The sequence below is a fragment of the Alosa alosa genome, chromosome 16 (assembly GCF_017589495.1).
Source record: "Alosa alosa isolate M-15738 ecotype Scorff River chromosome 16, AALO_Geno_1.1, whole genome shotgun sequence".
NCBI classification, from domain to species: domain Eukaryota; kingdom Metazoa; phylum Chordata; class Actinopteri; order Clupeiformes; family Clupeidae; genus Alosa; species Alosa alosa.
In genome coordinates this window covers 16,907,906-16,927,962 of record NC_063204.1, presented here as the reverse complement: position 1 = coordinate 16,927,962, position 20,057 = coordinate 16,907,906, and the positions used below count along the sequence as shown (strand labels likewise).

Genomic DNA, 20,057 nt, shown 5'->3' with positions numbered 1-20,057 from the left:
GAGCGCCACCCTCCGTCTCTCAAACATCTTGCCATCATTTTCTCCTCCTTGGATAGCTGGGCTTGCTGGAGAGCAGATTGGCAGGCCCTCTTTAAGCTCATTTAAATCAGATGCTCTTCTGGCCCAGGGCTCTGTCAGAGCGCTCCTCTCGACATTTGTGCCGAAAGGTACATGCATTGTTCGAAGAAGAGGAGTTGAGTGCTTGAAAGATAATGAGGCCCATGTTTGAAATAGCTCAAAGGATATTCGCTTATTACATATTCCACCCTTTTTTTATTCAAGTGAAGGCTTTGTTTAATGTATTTTGACAGGACATTTAATTCCCAACAGAGTTTGCCATATAGCTCAGGATTCAATTAATGCAATCATACACAGCGAATGGATCATCAGCTAGCAACATTAGACAGCAACACTCATGCAACAGAGTTTGTGTACTTTCATTGAAGTGTGTGTGTGTGTGTGTGTGTGTAGCTAGCTCTTTCTGCAGATTTGCTGAATCAGCCTGGTTCCCAAACTGATCCTCTGCCTCTGCTTCCCACATGTTTAATGAGGACAGAAGATTACGCGTGGTATAAGTGTGCGTGTGTGTGAGTGAGTGTTAGTGTGCGCATGTCGATACACATAGTGTCCTAAAAGCAAAGTGTATGCTAATGGAATGGTATGTAAAGCTTTCTTTATGCTGTATTCAAAACTGTGTCCCTCTCTGGCTGCAGTTTTATATCTGCATATTTATTTCTGGGAAAGCATCCAGATCGTTTTAAATAGCATGGTTCTTTGCTAACCTCTCTCACTGACTGCAAGGTGGCCATGTCGGATGGATTTATGGACGCATGTATTAAATATGAGGGGAAGATCAATATTCTGCTTGACCTATTCCACTAGCTTCCCTGTGACTGAAATAATGTTATGTCCACCTAACATTGCAAGGCTAGATTTCATGCCTGTTACATATACAGTACATATCTCATTATGGAAAGGCCATGCTTTAGATGTGATAGAATAAAATAAAGGCTACGTTTTTGAGTATATGGTGGAATAAAAATCTAGACTGATCTCGGGTGCCTTTGAGAGATGTTAAAAAGGAGTACTGTATCTAGGGAACCAGCACACTTCACATCAAGAGGAAATACACTAAAAACAGGGAGGGGCCAGTCCATAATAACTAAACTAAAATGGATGTGTCTGACTTCCCTGATTTGAGCCTGACTACCTGACAGAAAGTTAACCATCCATCTTTATTGCCATTCCCAGTCTGAGATTTCATCCACTGAAATGAACATCAAGGTCTTTTGATGTTGACCACATGTGTGACAGGAACAGCGTGTCTATTTGGGGGGAACGGAACGTGGTGCTGAGCAACAGTGTGTGTGTTAATTTGTTTGGCTGAGCTTAACCTCTTACAAAGGAGAAGTTACCCACACACATTAACACACACACACACACACACACACATTCTTTCACATGACCGAAGAGCATCACTAATTTCCACAGCTTAGAGCCACTTGGGTTTTATTTAACGCATCGCCTGAATCATCAGCACTAATTCAACTCATTGCAGACATGCATACAACACATTCACACACTCCAAAACACTCTCTCACACACACACTAATATAATTATACACATTCTGCACACATGTACTGTGCATACATTGACCTCTTATGGCAAAGCTCTGTCCAGTTCCATTTATGAGTATATTTTTGTATTCATGTGTGTGTGTGTGTGTGTGTGTGTGTACGTGTGTGTGTGTGTGTGTACATGTGTATGTGTGTGTGTGTGTGTGTTAATGTGTAATGAGACCTTTCTAAATGAGCTTGCTTGATTTTGAGGTGCAAAGCGTGTCCTCAGTGAGTGATCAAACCTTAAAGAGTTCAAGAGTTAATCATCTAAACATAATGAGTGCATATAGTCTCACGGTAAATGGCTTGATTAAATGTCAATGAAGAATGAAGGCAAGTATGGATTGAAGAAAGGTCTGCCGGGTGAATATGAGTTGGGAAGAGGGAAGGCTAGTGGCAACTGAAAAAGCTGACCATAAGAAGGTCCCCTGCCTGCCATATCCCTGTGATAGATGATAAGGATCTTGGTCCCAAACCTCACTGCGACCAGCCTCTAGCTTTTTCCGCACACACACACACACACACACACACACACACACACACACACACACACACACACACACACACACAGACACACACATACACACACACAAACACACAATTTTCCTCTGTGTGTGTGCAAGCTTGTGTGTACGCATGCGCATGTGAAACTGGATGTGAGAGATAGAGTTTGACAGAGCCTATTAAGGAGACTAATGTCTGCTGTCTCTAAATGACCTCTGACACAGGAACTGATTACCCCAGCCTCTCTAGAGTCTGAATAAGGAGGCGTTTGGGGCTGTGTAGCCTTAAATGAAGGGTAAATGTGTCACATCCTGAAAAATTTGTTTAGAACTTGGCTTTATACAAAGTTTTAAATTCTCTTCCGTCTTTTCTACCCACCTCTTCCTGAGTGAATTATCACACATTTTATATGTTCTTCCTCTTCCTTTGTGTGCTGTGTATATTTCAAAGGTGAATTCATTTATTAACACAATTTCAAGAGAGGATGCTAAAATATGGGTGCCAGTGCAAAAATATGGTTGCATGCCGTACAGGATCAAAAAACGAATGAACGAGAAGCTGAAGTAATCAGTCTGACTTTCGATGCTTTTTCATGCCTCCCGTCATCAGGCTCCATGCAATCACAGACTAAGCCCCCTGTGATAGCATCCCTGCCTCAGTCACTGCAAGCGCATCCTGATTGATTAATCACCCACTATGTGGATACTGTTTTTTTATAATTGATTTAGATTAAGTGTTATTTAGTATAATTTGTATTTTAGTATATTTAGTATTTAGTATTTAGTATATATTTATCTTCTACTGTCCTTATTGCTTAGTTGTGTTTTTTATATGATATACTTTTAATTACTTTCTGCTGTTAGTGAATGTGTGTGTGTGTTGTCTGTATGCTACTGTGACCTTGAATTTCCCCTGGGGATCAATAAAGTATCTATCTATCTATCTATCTCCAAATATTTTATCATCAAGAAGCAAAAACCTTGAGTATTTGAGTGAGCCTGGGTAAGTAAATACAATAGGTTAGCTTGGCACAGAACAAACTATTGTACAAAATAAATAGAAAAGCATGTACAAAAAGAGGACACAAACAATAAATAATAATAATAATAATAATAATAATAATAATAATAATAATAATAATAATAATAATAAAGCAACGAATACTCCATTGATATTTCTCTAAATTATAAATGACTTGGTATACCTATGAGTGTCTCCTTTGTTTTTTCCTGTTTTGATGACAGTGTTAGGGTTGGTTGAGGGTTGTGAGGTCATTAACTCTAATATCACATCTTGCCCCACGACTTGTGAGGCTCTCGCCAACACAGGTGTCTGCCATTTTCAGAGATGGAATTGTTTTCTATAGAACAATTGAATATCAGAAATGCTCAGATATAGTGTGCGCCATTCTGCTTGAAGCTGATGTTCCCTCTTTACTGTTCCAGTAGAATCTAGTTATCATGCTATGCATAGCTCCAGGGAATGGATAATATAAAAACACACACACACACACACACACACACACACACACACACACACACACACACAATCTATAGCACACAATACAAAAATATATACGTCTTTTACGCCAGTCCTCTTTCAAAATATGGTACATGGTAGAGGAGAGGTCATTCAACCCTTTTAAACATGTGAAATGTCCTTCAAAGCACTACCTGTTTCATATGTTAATCACTGTTGTCAGAGGCAAAAATGTCCACTCCGTCCAAATAGCTATTTGTATTATTTTTAGGAACATGGCTATAGTCTACTAAAAATCTAAGATGCACTACATGAATATGAGAGTTCTGATATTTGTTTGGTGAGGCATCCAGTAAAGTGCACTCTAGCTATTTTCACATTTTGTTCTTCAAAATTGTTCTAGTATTTAGACTAGAACACACACAATGTTTGCAAACACACATTCATTTACTTTGTGTCTGCTGTTGACAGTGATGGTTCGTTTCCTGGAACACCCAAATTGCTGCAAATTGGAACACCCAAATTGCTGTTTTCCATGTCAATGCATACCAGTAAACAAATAATAAATTACACATTATAGGCCTACTTTCAAAAGGCTTTATATATCAGTCTGGGATCAGATGTGAGTACAAACTGAGGTTTGCACAAGCATTTTAGAACAATGAATGCCTCACTGTGATGTTGGGGGAAGCTAATGGAAAATGAATAGCTGAACAACAAGGATTTTTCCAGACATGATGCAAACTTGGGAGACTAAAACTTAGATAGCTAATGTTAGGAAGAGAGGAGCAGGCAGGAGGGTGGACAGACAAGACAATATTCTGCCCCACTTTTCTGCAGTGTGGAGTAGCCTATCAAATAGTTTAGCTTGCTTGTTAATCAGCTGGCCAATCTTACATAATGCATAATTAAAACATTTTAGAGCATACCTAATTAGTTGGAGATATAGCAGACCAGGTAGGAAGGTGTTTTTTAAGGTCATTTATTGGGTGCCTAAGGCCATGCGATTTTACATCAAGCATGGCAACAGCTGAAACATATTTAGCAAGCAGCATAAATAGCATCGCAAATATTTCTTCAACTGATACTATCCAAATTCCAGGTATTTGAGCCAACAATACCATACAAACCTTATATAACCCATGCCATGTAAACCCAAAGAAGCACTTTGTTTTTTTCCAGAAAGATGATTCTGTAGGATCTGCTTGAGTAGTCACTTCATTTTCGTTCACACCGACTACACAATTATTGGTCTCTAGTCAATATTGGGACAAAGCTAGAGGCTACATGTGGTCAGTGATATGCATTGTCCCCCTTCTGATCATCCAAAACACATTTTAGTATTTGCATTAAGCAAAAAAGTAATTTGCCACACAATAAAAGTGATATCCAGATGGCAATAGAGCGTTCTCTCAAAGTTTCAAAGTATTTTGTCCAAAAGTTAAGTGAAGTTAACATTCAACCAAGGTAGTGGTTGCTTCGCCTAAATCATCAGCATATTAGCTAACATAAACCATAAACATTTGCATTAAACATTTCTTGGGCATGGTTACATGTCAGGATATTAACGTTAATGGTTTATTCATGTTAAAACAGCAGCCAAATTAACATGGTAACAAAGCAAAAAAACCTCTGTACCCATGACACCATAACAACCTTTAAAATTAAGCACAATTAATGTTTTAAAGGAACTGTATGTAAGATTGTGGCCAAAACTGGTACTGCAATCACTTTCAAATTACTGTAGAGCGGTGTATCCCCTCCCCCTCCCCCCTGACTGGCAGAGCTGGCAACCCGGATGGCGAAACACTACTGACTTCGTGATTAGTAGATAGGTTGGGATCAGGTCAAAACACAACATGACAACATCAACATCAGTTGAGGGCTGTAACTTCAAATTTTTAAATGACTATATCCTGGCCGGACTACTGTTGTCAGTGATATAAGTGTTTGAAATTAACATGATATCTTAATGTCTAGTGACATATCAGGGCCATTTTATGATTAATTGAAATACATTTCTTACATACGGTTCCTTTAACTGTTATATGTTTTTGACCCATTTCATTAAACAATGCTGACAGTGTGAAAATTGTCACTGACCTTCCCTGCTAGATTTTAGTTTCTGACTTAATAAAGGCTGAGAGCTGAAGAAGCGAGTACAGCAGGGTGAGTGTGCATGTGTGTCTGAATGCATTCTGAAACATGCGTGTGTAGGGGGTGTGTGTGGAGTGTGAACACAGCTAACCTTTCTCAAGTTGACACAGTAACAATCTGATTCATGGTAACACTCCTCCCAACCATCTGCTCATCTGGTCAAATGTACTGCCCACTAAACATCCAGTCTTTTTCTCTCTCTCGCTCTCTCACAGTCTTAATAACTGATATTTGTAACTTAACACATTCATAATGAAATATTATGATGATTAATATATATTGTATGATTATACATGTTGTATAATGGAGACCTTATATGGATGTGGGTAGTAGATTTGATGGTGTGAAAGCATTTCGATGCAGACAAGTCTCTAAGCCATTTGTGTGACTGTGTCCTGGTGTGTTTGATAATGTGTTTACCATGTATGTGGTATGTGGTCACGTCTGTCAAGTGCATCGACATATAAAGTGGTTGAAAGTCAGAAGTCCAATCCATTTGTTCATGGGTGTTTGTGTGTCTGCATGTCCATGTGCATAGATTGAAGTTTTTTTTGTATTTAATCAGAGAGAGAGAGAGAGAGAGAGAGAGAGAGAGAGAGAACATCTATATATTTTCCTCTGTGTGCAGTAAAAAGCTTTTCATTAGAGCTGATGGATGGAGATTATTGAAAAAGTGGACTGGTTTCCATTCTATTATTTTTGCTGTCTATGGGGTGTCTGACATTCCTTTTCTCAACTTCCGTTTTTTCACTTCTGTGAATTTGTGTGTGTGTATGTGTGTGTGTGTGTGTGTGTGTGTGTGTGAGTGAGTGAGAGAGAGAGAGCGAGATTGTGTGTGTGTGTGTGTGTGTGTGTGTGTGTATGTGTGTGTGTGTGTGTGTGTGTGTGTGTGTGTGCGTATAATAAGCTACTTGCAAAACTTTTAGATTTTGCATCCTTCCACTGCATTGTCCCTTCTGTGTGTTTTTCGAGGTGAATGATGTTGATCAGTTCCCACCTCCCTCTTCACCTCCTGCTGAGGTGTGACCTATTAGTCATCATTGACTCCTAGCAATCATTGCTCTGCCTGCCCACCTCCCCCGGGCACACAGCTCTCCTTGTGAAAGAAAGATGGTTGGAGGGAGAAGAGGGAGACAAGGGCGAGAGGAGTCACAGGACACAGATTGGAGTGGGAGATTACAGCATGAGGTTCACAGAAGTGTGCCTTGGTTAACCAGCGGCCATAAATAAACTGGTTTAATCAGATTCAGATTGGAGAGTAACAGCGAGGCAAGCAATCACACATGCACACACACACATACAAACACACATACACACATTAAAAGGCACAGAGAGAGAGAGAGAGAGAGAGAGAGAGAGAGAGGGGCTATGTATGTGTCGTTGTTTGTATCTATACTTAAATGTACAGTGTTTTATTATGAGGGCCATTGTGCCTTTGGGTACTAGGGTCCTTTTGTAAATGTTTGATATGCTTAGACAAACTTCTCTTCTTTACTTCACCCTTTTCTCTTCCTAACATTTCTATTAGAGCTCGTGTTCTAGCTTCCCTGTCAGGCAGCCTTCTGTTCATTGCCATGGAAACTAATGGAATTTATAAGGAGAGTAATAAATAGGAAACAATCTGAAATTAAGGTTTTGCACCTACTTCATAATGTCATGTGACCGTTTGTTTACAACTAGAGTGGTAGGCAAGAATGGTAGGCAAGGCACTGCAGAGAGTGGTAGGCAAGCCTACAACAGTCGGGTTGCATAGGCTACACATAGTTACAAATAGCTTCAAAATTGAAAATTTAATATCAAATATTGACCGGGATGCCGACCACTTGTGTAGGCCCTAACAGTTGGTTTTACAATAAGAAGCAAAAAGGCGACGAACGACCGTTTAGCCTACCTATCCTCGTGGTTGTGGAGGATGATCGTTAGCAGCTGTGAAGTCTTATTCTCAAGATAGCCTAATGGTGTAGCCTACTGTCTACGAAGACGTAGGGTAAAATACTACTATCTACAGTCATTCAAAAATGAATTGCCAGAGATAGGCTATGAAGGGAAAAAGTGCAGCATTTTAAACATGGCAAGATTATTTATAACAGCATGATCACTGCCTGCAAGATCTTTTAGACCTTAGGGCAGCGAATAAAGTTGAAATATGTTGGTTAGAAGATATTTTGAGCCCTCTTTTCTTTGTCTTTTAAAAGTTACAGAAAATAAAACGTTTCTTCATTTAGCTTGACATTTGTCTTGAAATATATATGTTGGTTTAGGCCTAATTCATGTAAGTGACTATTAGGTTTGACTCTGTTATGTTCCAATTCACTTTCTGTTCACTTTGTAAAACTTCTGTCTGGATATGCAAATGTAGAATTGATGGGAATGAATAAAGAATGGAAAGAGTGATGGAGAGAGGGAAAGAGAGAGAGAGAGAGAGAGAGAGAAAGAGAGAGAGAGAGAAAGAGAGAGAGAGAGAGAAAGAGAGAGACTTTGGTGCTTTCATCCTAGTGATAGCATTAGCAATTGCACATTGGTAGGGGTTCAGCAGTTAGATAGAAATATGCTTACTTAACACAACTGTACAACTCATTTAGGAGCTATATCTCTCAACAATGCATGCACATCCACACACATGCCATTACTCCTCATGCCATTGAATGTCTAAGTGTGATGGAGAGACTGTGTGATGGAATGTGTCTGTCAGATGTGTGAGAGAGACTGGGGTGTGATGGAGAGAGAGAGGACACTGTCAAGCAGAGTGTCTGGCATATGTCTGAGCTAGAAGACTGCCCTCTGAAAGACATGGTCTCACCAACACATGTGTGTATCCCTGAAAGGAATAAACACACACACACACACACACACACACACACACACCTTCAAAGTTAAGTAGGAGTTACATTTTAAACCTGCATTTTGCAGTATATTCTAAACATACTAGACAAAAGATTGTTTAAATTATTTGAGTTCAAAACTATATAAAGTAGCGATTAATGTATCTCATATAATAACCTACTTAAAACAAATACATGACGCTAAACTGCACATGTGGATATATGTGTGTTATATATTGTGATAATGTTCTTCACATGAGCAAAAAGCACACTCTTAGCAAGTACGCCCGTTCACAAACCCTCATTGGCAGTGCACATTTCAGTCGTATATCGCGCACGCTTAAGTTTAATTGTCAATTTATCTGATGTCATATTAGAATCGAGGTAGGAGGAGGCACACACGCACGCTCCCAATGCTCCTGAATCGATTAAACGCGGTGGCACAATATCTTCCAGTATGACTTGCGCTGCCAAAGTTTACTGAGTAACAGCCATCAGCACGACCCCGTCTGTGCGCCAAGATTACGCTGGTTGCCATTATTTCCTTCAAATACCCGGAGCACAGGGACAACGACGCGGGAACGTTTTTCTAAGGTAAGGAATACAGGATAAAGTTGGAATGACATATGTCATATGTGAATGAACTATCATTATTTCACCCAAACTCAGCGCTAGACTGTTTGTGGTGTTCTGACCAGCTCCTTTGTAAAGACAATTTCCAGAGTTCAACGTTCGATTTTGTGTCCCCGCGCATTTTTTCCTCCTCATGCTTCCTCTCCTCTTTCTGATTCTTTCCTCTCCTGTACTTTAGGCTTCAGCTGTCCTCACCTTCTCGCCTCTGTCCGTCCTTCAGTGTGATTTCGGAGAATGGAGCCAAATTTGGTAGAAATCTTCAAGGAAGACAAATGCCTGTCGTCTTTAGTGGAAGAGTGTCTATCCAACTCTTCTCTGCCCGACACGCGCAACTTGACGCATAACAACAGCGGCAGCTGGGCGCACGAGCCCATGTCCCCAATTATACCGGTAATCACGGCAGTCTATTCCGTGGTTTTTGTGGTGGGACTGGTGGGCAACTGCCTCGTCATGTACGTCATTATCAGGTATGATTACTGTTTCCTTCAATACTGTTGTGTTTCAAATAGCCTATGTCTATAAACATTTATGATGTGGAGTCATGGATGGGCTAATGTCATAGACATTTCTTTTATTGCTTGTTAATTATTCATGACGTTAAAAGGTGACGTAGTTTATTTTGTGTAGAGCATGTCCATTTGATTGCTTGTCTGACCCAGCTTCACTCAAAGCCTGGAGCAAAATCATGTATGCTTGTGTACTAAATCCTGTGGGTTAAGGATTTATTTGACCGTGATTGTCTGTGGACTTGTATATGACAAATGGTGTCGTGGTTGTAACATCAAGATTGCATCTGTGCATTGTTTCAATAATCCTAGGCCCTTCTGTAGGTTGCTTCTACTGATGCATGTGTGTGTGTGTGTGTGTGTGTGTGTCATGCATTCTTGGTTGTATTCAAGTTTGTTTTTGGACATGATTATGTTTTCGTGACGTTATATATATATATATATATATATATATATATATATAATTATATGTTTTCATTTTTGTCAGATTTCTTTGGTATAGATGCATATCTTGTGTGTGTGTGTGTGTGTGTGTGTGTGTGTATGTGTGATCTGTATCTGGCTAGACCTGTGTGTATGTGTTTTAGAATGTGTGTGTCTGTGGGATGGGGTGTGTGTGTGTGTGTGTGTGATTAAATGTGATTTAATGGAGTGATTCCCTTCTCTGACACGTAGCATGCTGATTCAGTTGTTTTTATGGCGGTTTTTCAGGCGCCTGTAGCAGGTGGCTCTGTATTTACGATGGGGGACACAAATAAATCTGAGCGTGACTAGTTGATGTACAGCATATTTGTATCTGTGTGTGTGTGTGTGTGTGTGTGTGTGTGTGTGTGTGTGTTTATGAGCACCTGAAAGCCCTGAAGTGTCATTTCACTGACAAATCGATAACACACCACATTCCTGAGTAACCCCGCTCTGTCACGTAAGAGGCTACGAGCTGCTGATTTATGACAAATTGAACTTGTTTTGCAGTGATTTACTAAGCCAGTTTAGTGAATCATTGATATAATTGATTGATTATACTGCACAACATTTGATCTATAGGTCTTTAAAAAATTGAAGGAGAAAAAAAATGTTAACAATATTGATTGATTGTCCTTGCCATGCTTGAAAACTTAAATCCAATTAAAGTAGCTCCAGAAATGCAGTTTACCTAATGCCTGATGCTCCGATGGCTCTAAAGGTCTCGATTTTGTCCGAAACCATGGACACACACACGCACACACACACACACACACACACACTAACACAAAGACAAATGCACCATGTTTTATTGTCTTTGCTCTTTCTTTAAATCACACCCCATCATTACTCCTGGCTGCCCATCCTTAGGGATAAGTAAATGCACAGTAAATCACTCACTGATCAAAAGACATCCCTGGCAGGAATGTTTAGAAAATTGAGATTATGGCCATTAAGGGTCTTGTTTTCAAATCGCTGCTTTATTCTCAGTGCTCCAACTGTTCTAACTGTCTAACTTATTTTTAATGAAGTAATCAGCAATGCTTTGACTGGTAGTGTGAGGCTGAGCAACCAAAATTGTCCTCTTGACCATAGCATTTCATTGGCACCTTTAGCTGCTATCTTTGCAACAGAACGGAGCCCTCTAGGACCTCTCTTCTGTCTCTGTGTCCGCCCCCCAACTCACCCCCTGTCTGTGCTCTTTACTATGCCAAGGTACACCAAGATGAAGACGGCCACTAACATTTACATCTTCAATCTGGCCCTGGCCGATGCTTTGGTGACCACTACCATGCCCTTCCAGAATGCAGACTATCTGCTCCACTCTTGGCCCTTTGGTGAGGTGGTGTGCAAGGTCTTCATCTCCATTGACTACTACAACATGTTCACCAGTATTCTAACCCTCACCATGATGAGCGTGGATCGCTATGTGGCCGTGTGCCACCCAGTGAAGGCACTAGACTTCCGCACCCCACTTAAAGCCAAGGGCATCAACGTGGGCATTTGGGTGCTCTCTTCAGCTGCCGGGGTGCCCGCCATGGTGCTCGGAGGTACCCAAACCAATAATGGTAAGACAGGTTGCTTGCCATTTGATCTTATGTTGTATGTACCTCACCTTCTGACAGGAATGTGCTAGTGCTGAGGCCTAAACACTGCAGAGCCGTTGGCTGCAGGGCTTTTGATTGGTTAGTTTATTAGAGAGCTTACCTGGCCTGTCTGATGGATTGTTGATCGCTTCATCAGAAATAAATGAGCCCCCAGACGCCTGCTTAATCCCAAAGCATGTATCATAAATCCAGCAGTAATTACCGCATTTATCATTGATTCATTTTTAAATGCGCCAGCTTGGCCGTCCTCCTTTTCCCCTTTCCCCTCTCTCTCCTTTATGTCTCTATCCCTCTATCCATTCGATTGCTCAACTTTTGCTCTTTGCTTTCCCATCATGCACCCCCCTGCCCTTTGCAGGGACCACCGAGTGCGCCCTGCAGTTCCCTGAGCCGTATGAGTACTGGGACAGGGTGATGAAGCTGTGCGTGTTTGTTCTGGCCTTCGTGGTGCCCGTCCTAATCATCACTGTCTGCTACTCGCTGATGATTCTGCGCCTGCGCAGCGTGCGCATGCTCTCCGGCTCGCGAGAAAAGGACCGCAACCTGCGGCGCATCACACGCCTGGTGATGGTGGTGGTGCTGGTGTTCGTGGTGTGCTGGATGCCCATCCACATCTTTATCCTGGTCAAGGCTCTGATGGTCGTGCCAGAGACCACGCCTGTCATGGCCGCCTACTTTTTCTGTGTGGCCCTGGGCTACACCAACAGCAGCCTCAACCCCGTGCTCTACGCCTTCCTGGATGAGAACTTCAAGCGCTGCTTCAAGGACTTTTGCTTCCCCATGCGCGGGGGCAGGGGCAGATCTGGGCGTCAGGCCAGGGGGAACAGCAGGGAGGGAGAGCCTGGGGTGCGTCAGCTCCCCCGCCCCGCTGAGAGCCCACCGCGGACCGCCAAGCCGGCCTGACTAGCCGTGGAACTGTCCTCCATCACACAGGCTGGGAAGGAGGACTCTCATGACTTAGGATTGACTCAGGTCACATCAGCCCTGTGACGACTTCAGAAAAACCCTCCCTCATAATAACGCCTGCTGGACATCCAAAGTGAACCCTCTCATTTTGTTCTCAGACACAGCAAAAGGGAGGAAACTGTCACCGACATCCTGTCATTGTCATAATTGGTTGTTCAAAATATTTTTTTCTCAACTGTGGTTTACTCATTCTTCAGACAGGGGCCAATATGAGTTTTCTGATATAATAATATACATGGTTTAAACTAAGACAGATATATAGTTATATTAATTTAGGATATATTATACTATTAAAATATAAATTCATATTTTCTAAATATCTTTATTTGTATTATTTATGTATAGCAGTGTGTGTGTGCAAATGTGTGTGTACTTTTACATTTATTTTTTGTATACATTTTTATCACGGTGTGGTGAATGCACAATGAATTTAGAGGCAACTCTAATCAAGCCTTTATCAGCAAAGAAAATGTGCTCCATCAGTTTTGCTGACATCTTATACAATGCTGCTTATTCACTGTTTTCTGAGTCACTGAGTCAGTGTTCCTCCATTCCATGCATTTCAACACAATTATGTTGCCAGTCAGCTCAAAGTGACTTTGCTATTTTTGGCCATTAAAAATGATTGTTTAAGTTTAACACTTAATTGGAAATGCAGGGTTAAATTCCTGTGTCTCCTTCCCAAAAGGAAATATGGTTAAACTACCTATTAGGGTTCTATCCTCTTTATGTCAAGATAGGATTTCTAGGGTGTCTTATCATGAAAACCATTATTTTAGTGACAGCTGAATAGCTCAGTATTCTTACCTGGAGAATGGAAAATAATCTATTACATCCACAAAAAATCTCTCGTGCTGATATGACTTTCATTACAGTGCCCGTGCTTTGGTCCATCTAATAAAGTTGCTAATATCTTCAGGCATCTTGATTCCCAGGCATGGCCATGCAGTAATAAGCGTGTCCTTCCTGTCTGACACTGGTGTCACACTCCAACTGAATTATTCACAAATACTTTGGTGTCACACCATCTCTCAGAGCCTCCACAATTCCTCATGAAAATGTATTCCTCAGTTGAAGATATGATTTCTGGACTGCTTAAGTCAGGTGCACTGAGGAGTTGGATGGAGAGACAGGCAAGAGCAGGGACAGATATCGGTTGTATAAGGTGTTTTTTGTTGCTGTTGTTGTTATGTATCCTATTCCATGTAGGAGAGTAATTAAATAATTATGACATATGTTTTTGCTAATTTATTAAAACAGTATAGCAGTGAAGTGTTCATGATTATGGAATTAATTAACGAGCCATGGGTCTCTTAAGGGAGACTGCAGCAGTGAAGCCTTTGGGAATATTCTGAACTGTGGGTAGTGCATTCCTCAGGGACAAGCTATGCTTTTTAAAAACAGTCTGCCTTTCTGTTAGATGTAGTACTACATTTTACACATCAATAACAAATTGCTTTGTTCATCAGCTTATTTAATTTACTTTTAGTTGTTTCTACATTTTTATGTGTCATTTTGTTAGTATCATTTTGTTACTTTTTACTATATCTGTTTTTTTAAAAACAGTCCAGAACGTTTCTGATCCAGATTTTAGCCAAAAGTGCACTTATTGGTCCAGGATGTAAAGCATCCCATCCATACACACATAAACACCCTCACACACTTGTACAGACAAACACACATCACACACACACACACACACACACACACACACACACACACACACACACAACCTCTGTAAATAACTATGGAAATTACGGCTTTGCTAGAGAAAATCCTGGACCTGAATGATCATACATTTGACAGAGGGCTCAAACTCAATGTTGATTGCTGGAATTCCACCAAGCATGTTGAGATTTAAATCTTTTAAGGTGTTAGACTACGTGATTGAGGTGTGTTTGTGGTGTAGCATCAGCTCACCTGCAGTAGGGCCTGCTTTGTACATTTCCGAATTGTGTGAGTTTAGGTCACAGACCCTGGGTGTTAAATGAATAACATGCCTTAGGCTGAACTAGTTAAAAGTGCTTCAGAGGTAATATGATGTGTCAGAAAAGAGCTTGCAGGTGCATTCTACAGTTCTTATTTGTCACTGTGCTAAGAAATTGTATAGACTTCGGAGTACTGTAGGGAATAGAAATCGACCGGAAGAACGTAGGCAGGCGGAGGCCAGGCTAAAATGTGTTTTCATGTCAGTAAATGGACACGAGATGTATATATGCTTTTTGATGGTTATTTTTACAAATGTTGAAATGTCATCAGCAATGCCAGTGAGCACTGGCTTGTAAGGTCAGAAAAACGCTTCTGCAATGTTGTGCACATTTGTCAAATCCCACCAACTTTGTACAGGAATGTTAATGAAAAAAGACAAAGAGGACTCCTTATATATGTGTTTATTGCTACCGGATCTTTACTATATGGATGAAAGGCTAAACTTGTATGCTGTCCTAGGAGTCACTGCTTCTGTTGTATTTTAAATCTACTACAGTATTGAATGGATGAAACATTCTGAATACCTGTCAAGCGCTACAACAAGTAAACTTGAAAATGTGATTTTTGTGACGAAAGACTTTTATCTGTTTGTTAATCATCCATGAACACTTTATTTTGTAATGCACTATATAACTGTTATGATTATTTAGTATGTGAACTCCAATTACTTTTCAGCCCAGTAAAATAGGGGTTCTGTGCTCCTGGGTTCATGGCTCTTCTGTAAAAACAGTGCCTTGATGCAGAGCTCCCGTCTAGCCCTGCTAGCCCCTTAACTGCAGAACCGACTTTAATTGAATCTCTCTAGGCCTATATATAGCTACATGTTGTTGGCCATATTGTGAGCAATCTCATGTAGGCCTATACCTTTACAGAAAAATGTAAACAGTTTAAGTCTGTTGTTTCTTCATTCTGCCCTCCTCCTTCCACTATTATTATTATTATTATTATTATTATAGCTGTTATTATTATCATTATCATCCACAATAGTGCTGGTATGGTAGCAGTAATATATAAGATATTATATGTGGTACCTATATTCATTTTAGCTGAAACTAAAATGATTGCTATATTGTCTTCTGACTATGACTTTATATTGTTTTAGCTGTTATGACTGTTTGAACTGTATTATGTTTAGATTTCTCTAAAAAGCTGGCTGATGTACATGGGGGATTCATGATTCACTTCTTTGCGGTGTCTGAATCTAAATGTGTCTGAAATGTCCTCTCTTGTGAAGGTTCCAAAATGCCCAGTGTATGTTTGCTTTAATTTTACTCTTGAACTAAATATCTATCTTAGAAAATATAGTGCATACTTAGATCATAAATCTAATTACACAAAAGCTGACCTTTCTGTCTGCATTGTCTGATTCTTCACTCTCTTGAGAAAGGCAACCAGTTCTTAAGCCTCCCTTTCCTTTAGTGGCAACCATTATAATTCCTGAAGAGAAAATAGCAGTTAAACTTTAGCATTATGATAATATACAGCGTGTGTCAGAGAGTGAGAACAAGAGAGAAAGGTCAAATGGCCTTTGTCATCTTGTGTTGATACTGTGTCAGTCCCATGTGAGAAAATGAGTGATGGATCATTCTACTGAAGATTTGTTCCCCTCCCTATAGCAGTGGCCGTAATGGGGATGGGCATTTGAAACAAATCTAATTCAGTTTTTGTTATAGATGCAATATAACCACTGAATAGATGACAATCAACTGGCTTGTATAAAAACCATGAGTTCATGGTTCAGCTGTTTTCTTACCTTTGTGGGTATGTTCTTGTGGTTGCAGTTCTGCAGAATAGATTTGACAGCTTACCTCGGGTGCAGAGAAACAAATCCAGTTTCAACAGATGTCTTCAGGCTCAGTCACTCAGTCGCTCTGCCTCTCTGACCTCTGAAAGTTCCAATTCTACATTTGACTTGGACAATCAAGGATCAAAAGGTTGTCATGGCAACGCACACAGCCTAGGGGGACGGAGGCACAGGATTTTAGAAGTCTGGCTCAGAGTGTCACCAACCTCTGTCACAAACCCGGGGTCTTACTTTCTTTAAAGTCAACTCTCGTCTCCCCTACAGTGTTACTGTGTTTTCCTTTGTGCCAGTGGTTTAGTGCTAATAAAGGCCTCCAATTACATTTCAGTGCTTGGGCTAAATCCATTCTCAATGACACTTAAAAGCACATGAACAATAAAATGGATTATAAAGACAACCATGGGTCCAGACAGATAAATAACATGGATTGTGTTATGTTCAGAGCATGTGTGGGCAAATGTTTTATGCGGTCACTGAGAGACAATAGGTATACAGGTAAACAAAACTAATACTGACACTGATGCATTAGTGCCCTTTGCAGTGTCAAATCAGCTATACAAAAGCAAGGCATATGGACTGTATATTTATCAGCAAAATAATGCATTTTCATTCCAGGGGTTATGGTAGAAAATAAAATATGTCTATAGGCTAATGCAAGTATTAGTCAGTATCTAGAATTATATATTTTTTAATATTTACATTTAATTATATAAACAGGATATCTCATAAATGATCAGTTAATAAGTAATTTAGCATTTTAAGTATGATTCCCTAGGACTATTATGCTTGGTAGCATTCATGACTGTACTTGAGCAAAACCTAGAGGCAGACAGTGGGTACTACACAATGCTTTCCTCTCAGCACTCACAATTACTGTAGGCTTACATCCAGGTGTGGTGCATTTAATCAACATTCACTTGACTTCACAGGGGTTTTACGCTGAGTTTACTCTCTAAAATGTTATAATAATCTCAGACATTCTGTGTAGTTTCATACTCATTTCAGGCCAAACCCTTTAAATATGGCCTTCCCATAGTTTTCTTTTCTTTAAGATGATTTGAATAATAATAATAATAATAATAATAATAATAATAAGTTAATTAGTAGTAGTAGTGGTACCAATATCAATCATTTTAAAAAGAAAAATAAGAAATAATGAATAGTTATTAGCAGCTTAGCCTCAGCAGTGATAGTGTTATTACATCTATCTCAGAATATGTAACATTGGCTCATAGGGTTACAAAATCTACAGTATACAAAATGTGGCTTTGTTAACACACATAGCTCACACATGGGAACAGATGGGACTTGATTGTAAAGTATCATCAACCAACATTCACTAGAATTCAGTGTAATCAACTGGAGAGGGAGGAGAACTAAGAGTGTGAATACACTAAGAAAGTATAAATTAGATGACTTGGAAAATCAGAGCTTTGTATTCAGCTGAGGAAGAAGGACAGGAGGCCAACTGATATGAGAAAGGTTCCTCTGTGGGAATCTGAAGGGAAGACAGCGGAACAGATGAGCCCGGCAAGTTCTTGATAACAAGGGAGAAGATGGAGCCATGGGACATGGAGAGAACAGCCTGAGGAAGGGACAGGAACCAACTGATATGGAAAACGCTGGAGAGCAGCAGGATGGAGACTTTACAGAAAAGGGACCAGTAAAGGGGGGGGGAAGAAAGTTCCCCTGCATATGAGATACGGTGACTGACATATGTAATCTGTATCTATTCTGAGCCAGTAAGGACACAGCAGACCTATTCAAGTACATTACGTAAAATAAAGGCAAAAACGGTGCAATATTTAGTTCTGACGTGTGAACATGTGCATTCTGTGAATTTGCAATTAGAGCAGAAAATTATTTAATAAGCAGGTGAAGAAATGCAAGTAGAAAACCAGTAAGAGTAAAAGCATGGTTGGGAACCCACACAACTCCAGACTAGAGGGAAAGAGAGCCTTTGATGGAGGTGAGCACGGAGCGAAGAGCTGATGTCGCTGGTGTAATCAGTTTATAACCTTAGGAGAAATGGAGGGGAAGGGTAAATGTCACCAAGTTTATTCATTTTCTGATAGGTCTGACTTTGGCCCAGACTCGTGAGTTGAAAATGTTGCAGTGAAAGGGGAGATGAAAGGGAAAAAGTGACAAAGCAGGGCATAGTCTTAATTTCTTAATTCAATGAACCACAAAAATCATAATTCCCTTTAAATACAAAATTTCCTTTGCCATTTACAGATGAGACGAGTTTAATCAGTCCTCTACAAACACAAGACCATGGGATGGGAGGAATGAGGGATAGAGGGTTGTTAGAAAAAGAGGATGTTTCTTGTTGATGCAGAATGCATTAATCAGGGCAGTGATTATAAGCACACAGAACATACCCTTCAGAGAGGTATGTCAATGCCATTCAATGGTTGCTGTCACTCACACTTTACTTTGCTTCCTGATCCTAGAATTCGGAGCAATGCCATGGGTGTGGACCTTTCGTTACCATGGTAAAGGTCAGACACGTGCAGAGAAGGGGGGCTACAGGGGCTCTAGCACCTGCCCTTTTGCCCCTTTGATGTCCAAGTGCCCTTTTGACAAGACCCGTTTTTTACTTTTTAAAATTTGTAATACTTCCGCTAGTTCCAACGTGAATTTTCGCTAAAATGTCTCATTAATAGTTTGTGAAATTAGACATTTACAAAAATAACAATTTTCTGTGTTAATTGAAATGCCTTGCGGCCACCAATCCGTGACGTCATACATTCAGTGAATTCTCAGAAGGTGCACGCAGGCACAGGGCTGCAGGAGACGTTTGGGAGCACGGTAAGGTCACTTGGCAGTTAGCCTATCTGAACATGCAATAGTATTCAGCTTAGAGATAGAGAATAAAATGTTTAAAGTTATTTCATGTTTAATGAAGTAGGCTATCAAACCCGTTTTAACCATGTCATGGTCCATCCATTTCAATAACCTGGCAGCTTCGGAAAATATAAGGCTGAACGTTCATAACATATTCTGTTATATTATAGTAGCTTAGGTTAGTAGACCTAGTTCATAAAACAGAGTAGGCAAACCTTTTCTAAATAGTCATAAGCCGACGACATAGGCTACTAGTTGTTAACCCAACTCCACATGTCGTTCTCTGTTTACAGTAGGCTACATTACGCGTAATTTCACTCAGTGGCCACACGCACAGCACGTGAATCTGCAAGACACCAGCTTGCTAATGGTGGTAGTTCACTGTGATAATAAAATTATAGCCTGACAAGCCAGACTAGGCAATAACATATTTGCTGCCGCTAGGGTGCGTCTAGATTTCTAGGCTATTCAAATTAGCTTTTAATTTAATCAATAAGATGTAGCCTTATAGCCTATGATCTCTGTGTAGACAATAGCCTAATGAAAACTGAAAAGACCTATCTGTCTGTGCCCTGGCTACAGTAGGCCTACAGTACATGCACTCCTATTGAATTTTCAGAACCAAGGAGAGACATGAGAAAAATGTGTTAAATAAAGTTAA

General features: G+C 40.2%; 1 protein-coding gene across 1 annotated transcript; it reads left to right on the top strand.

Annotated features, from left to right (window-relative positions):
* The first annotated feature begins 8,979 nt into the window (after positions 1-8,979).
* On the top strand, positions 8,980-16,940 carry LOC125310006 (delta-type opioid receptor-like). Its single transcript, XM_048267165.1, has 4 exons — positions 8,980-9,176; positions 9,394-9,682; positions 11,399-11,751; positions 12,149-16,940. The coding sequence occupies exons 2-4, from the start codon at positions 9,450-9,452 to the stop codon at positions 12,691-12,693; spliced, it is 1,131 nt and encodes a 376-aa protein (XP_048123122.1). The 5' UTR covers positions 8,980-9,176; positions 9,394-9,449; the 3' UTR covers positions 12,694-16,940.
* Positions 16,941-20,057: the final 3,117 nt, after the last annotated feature.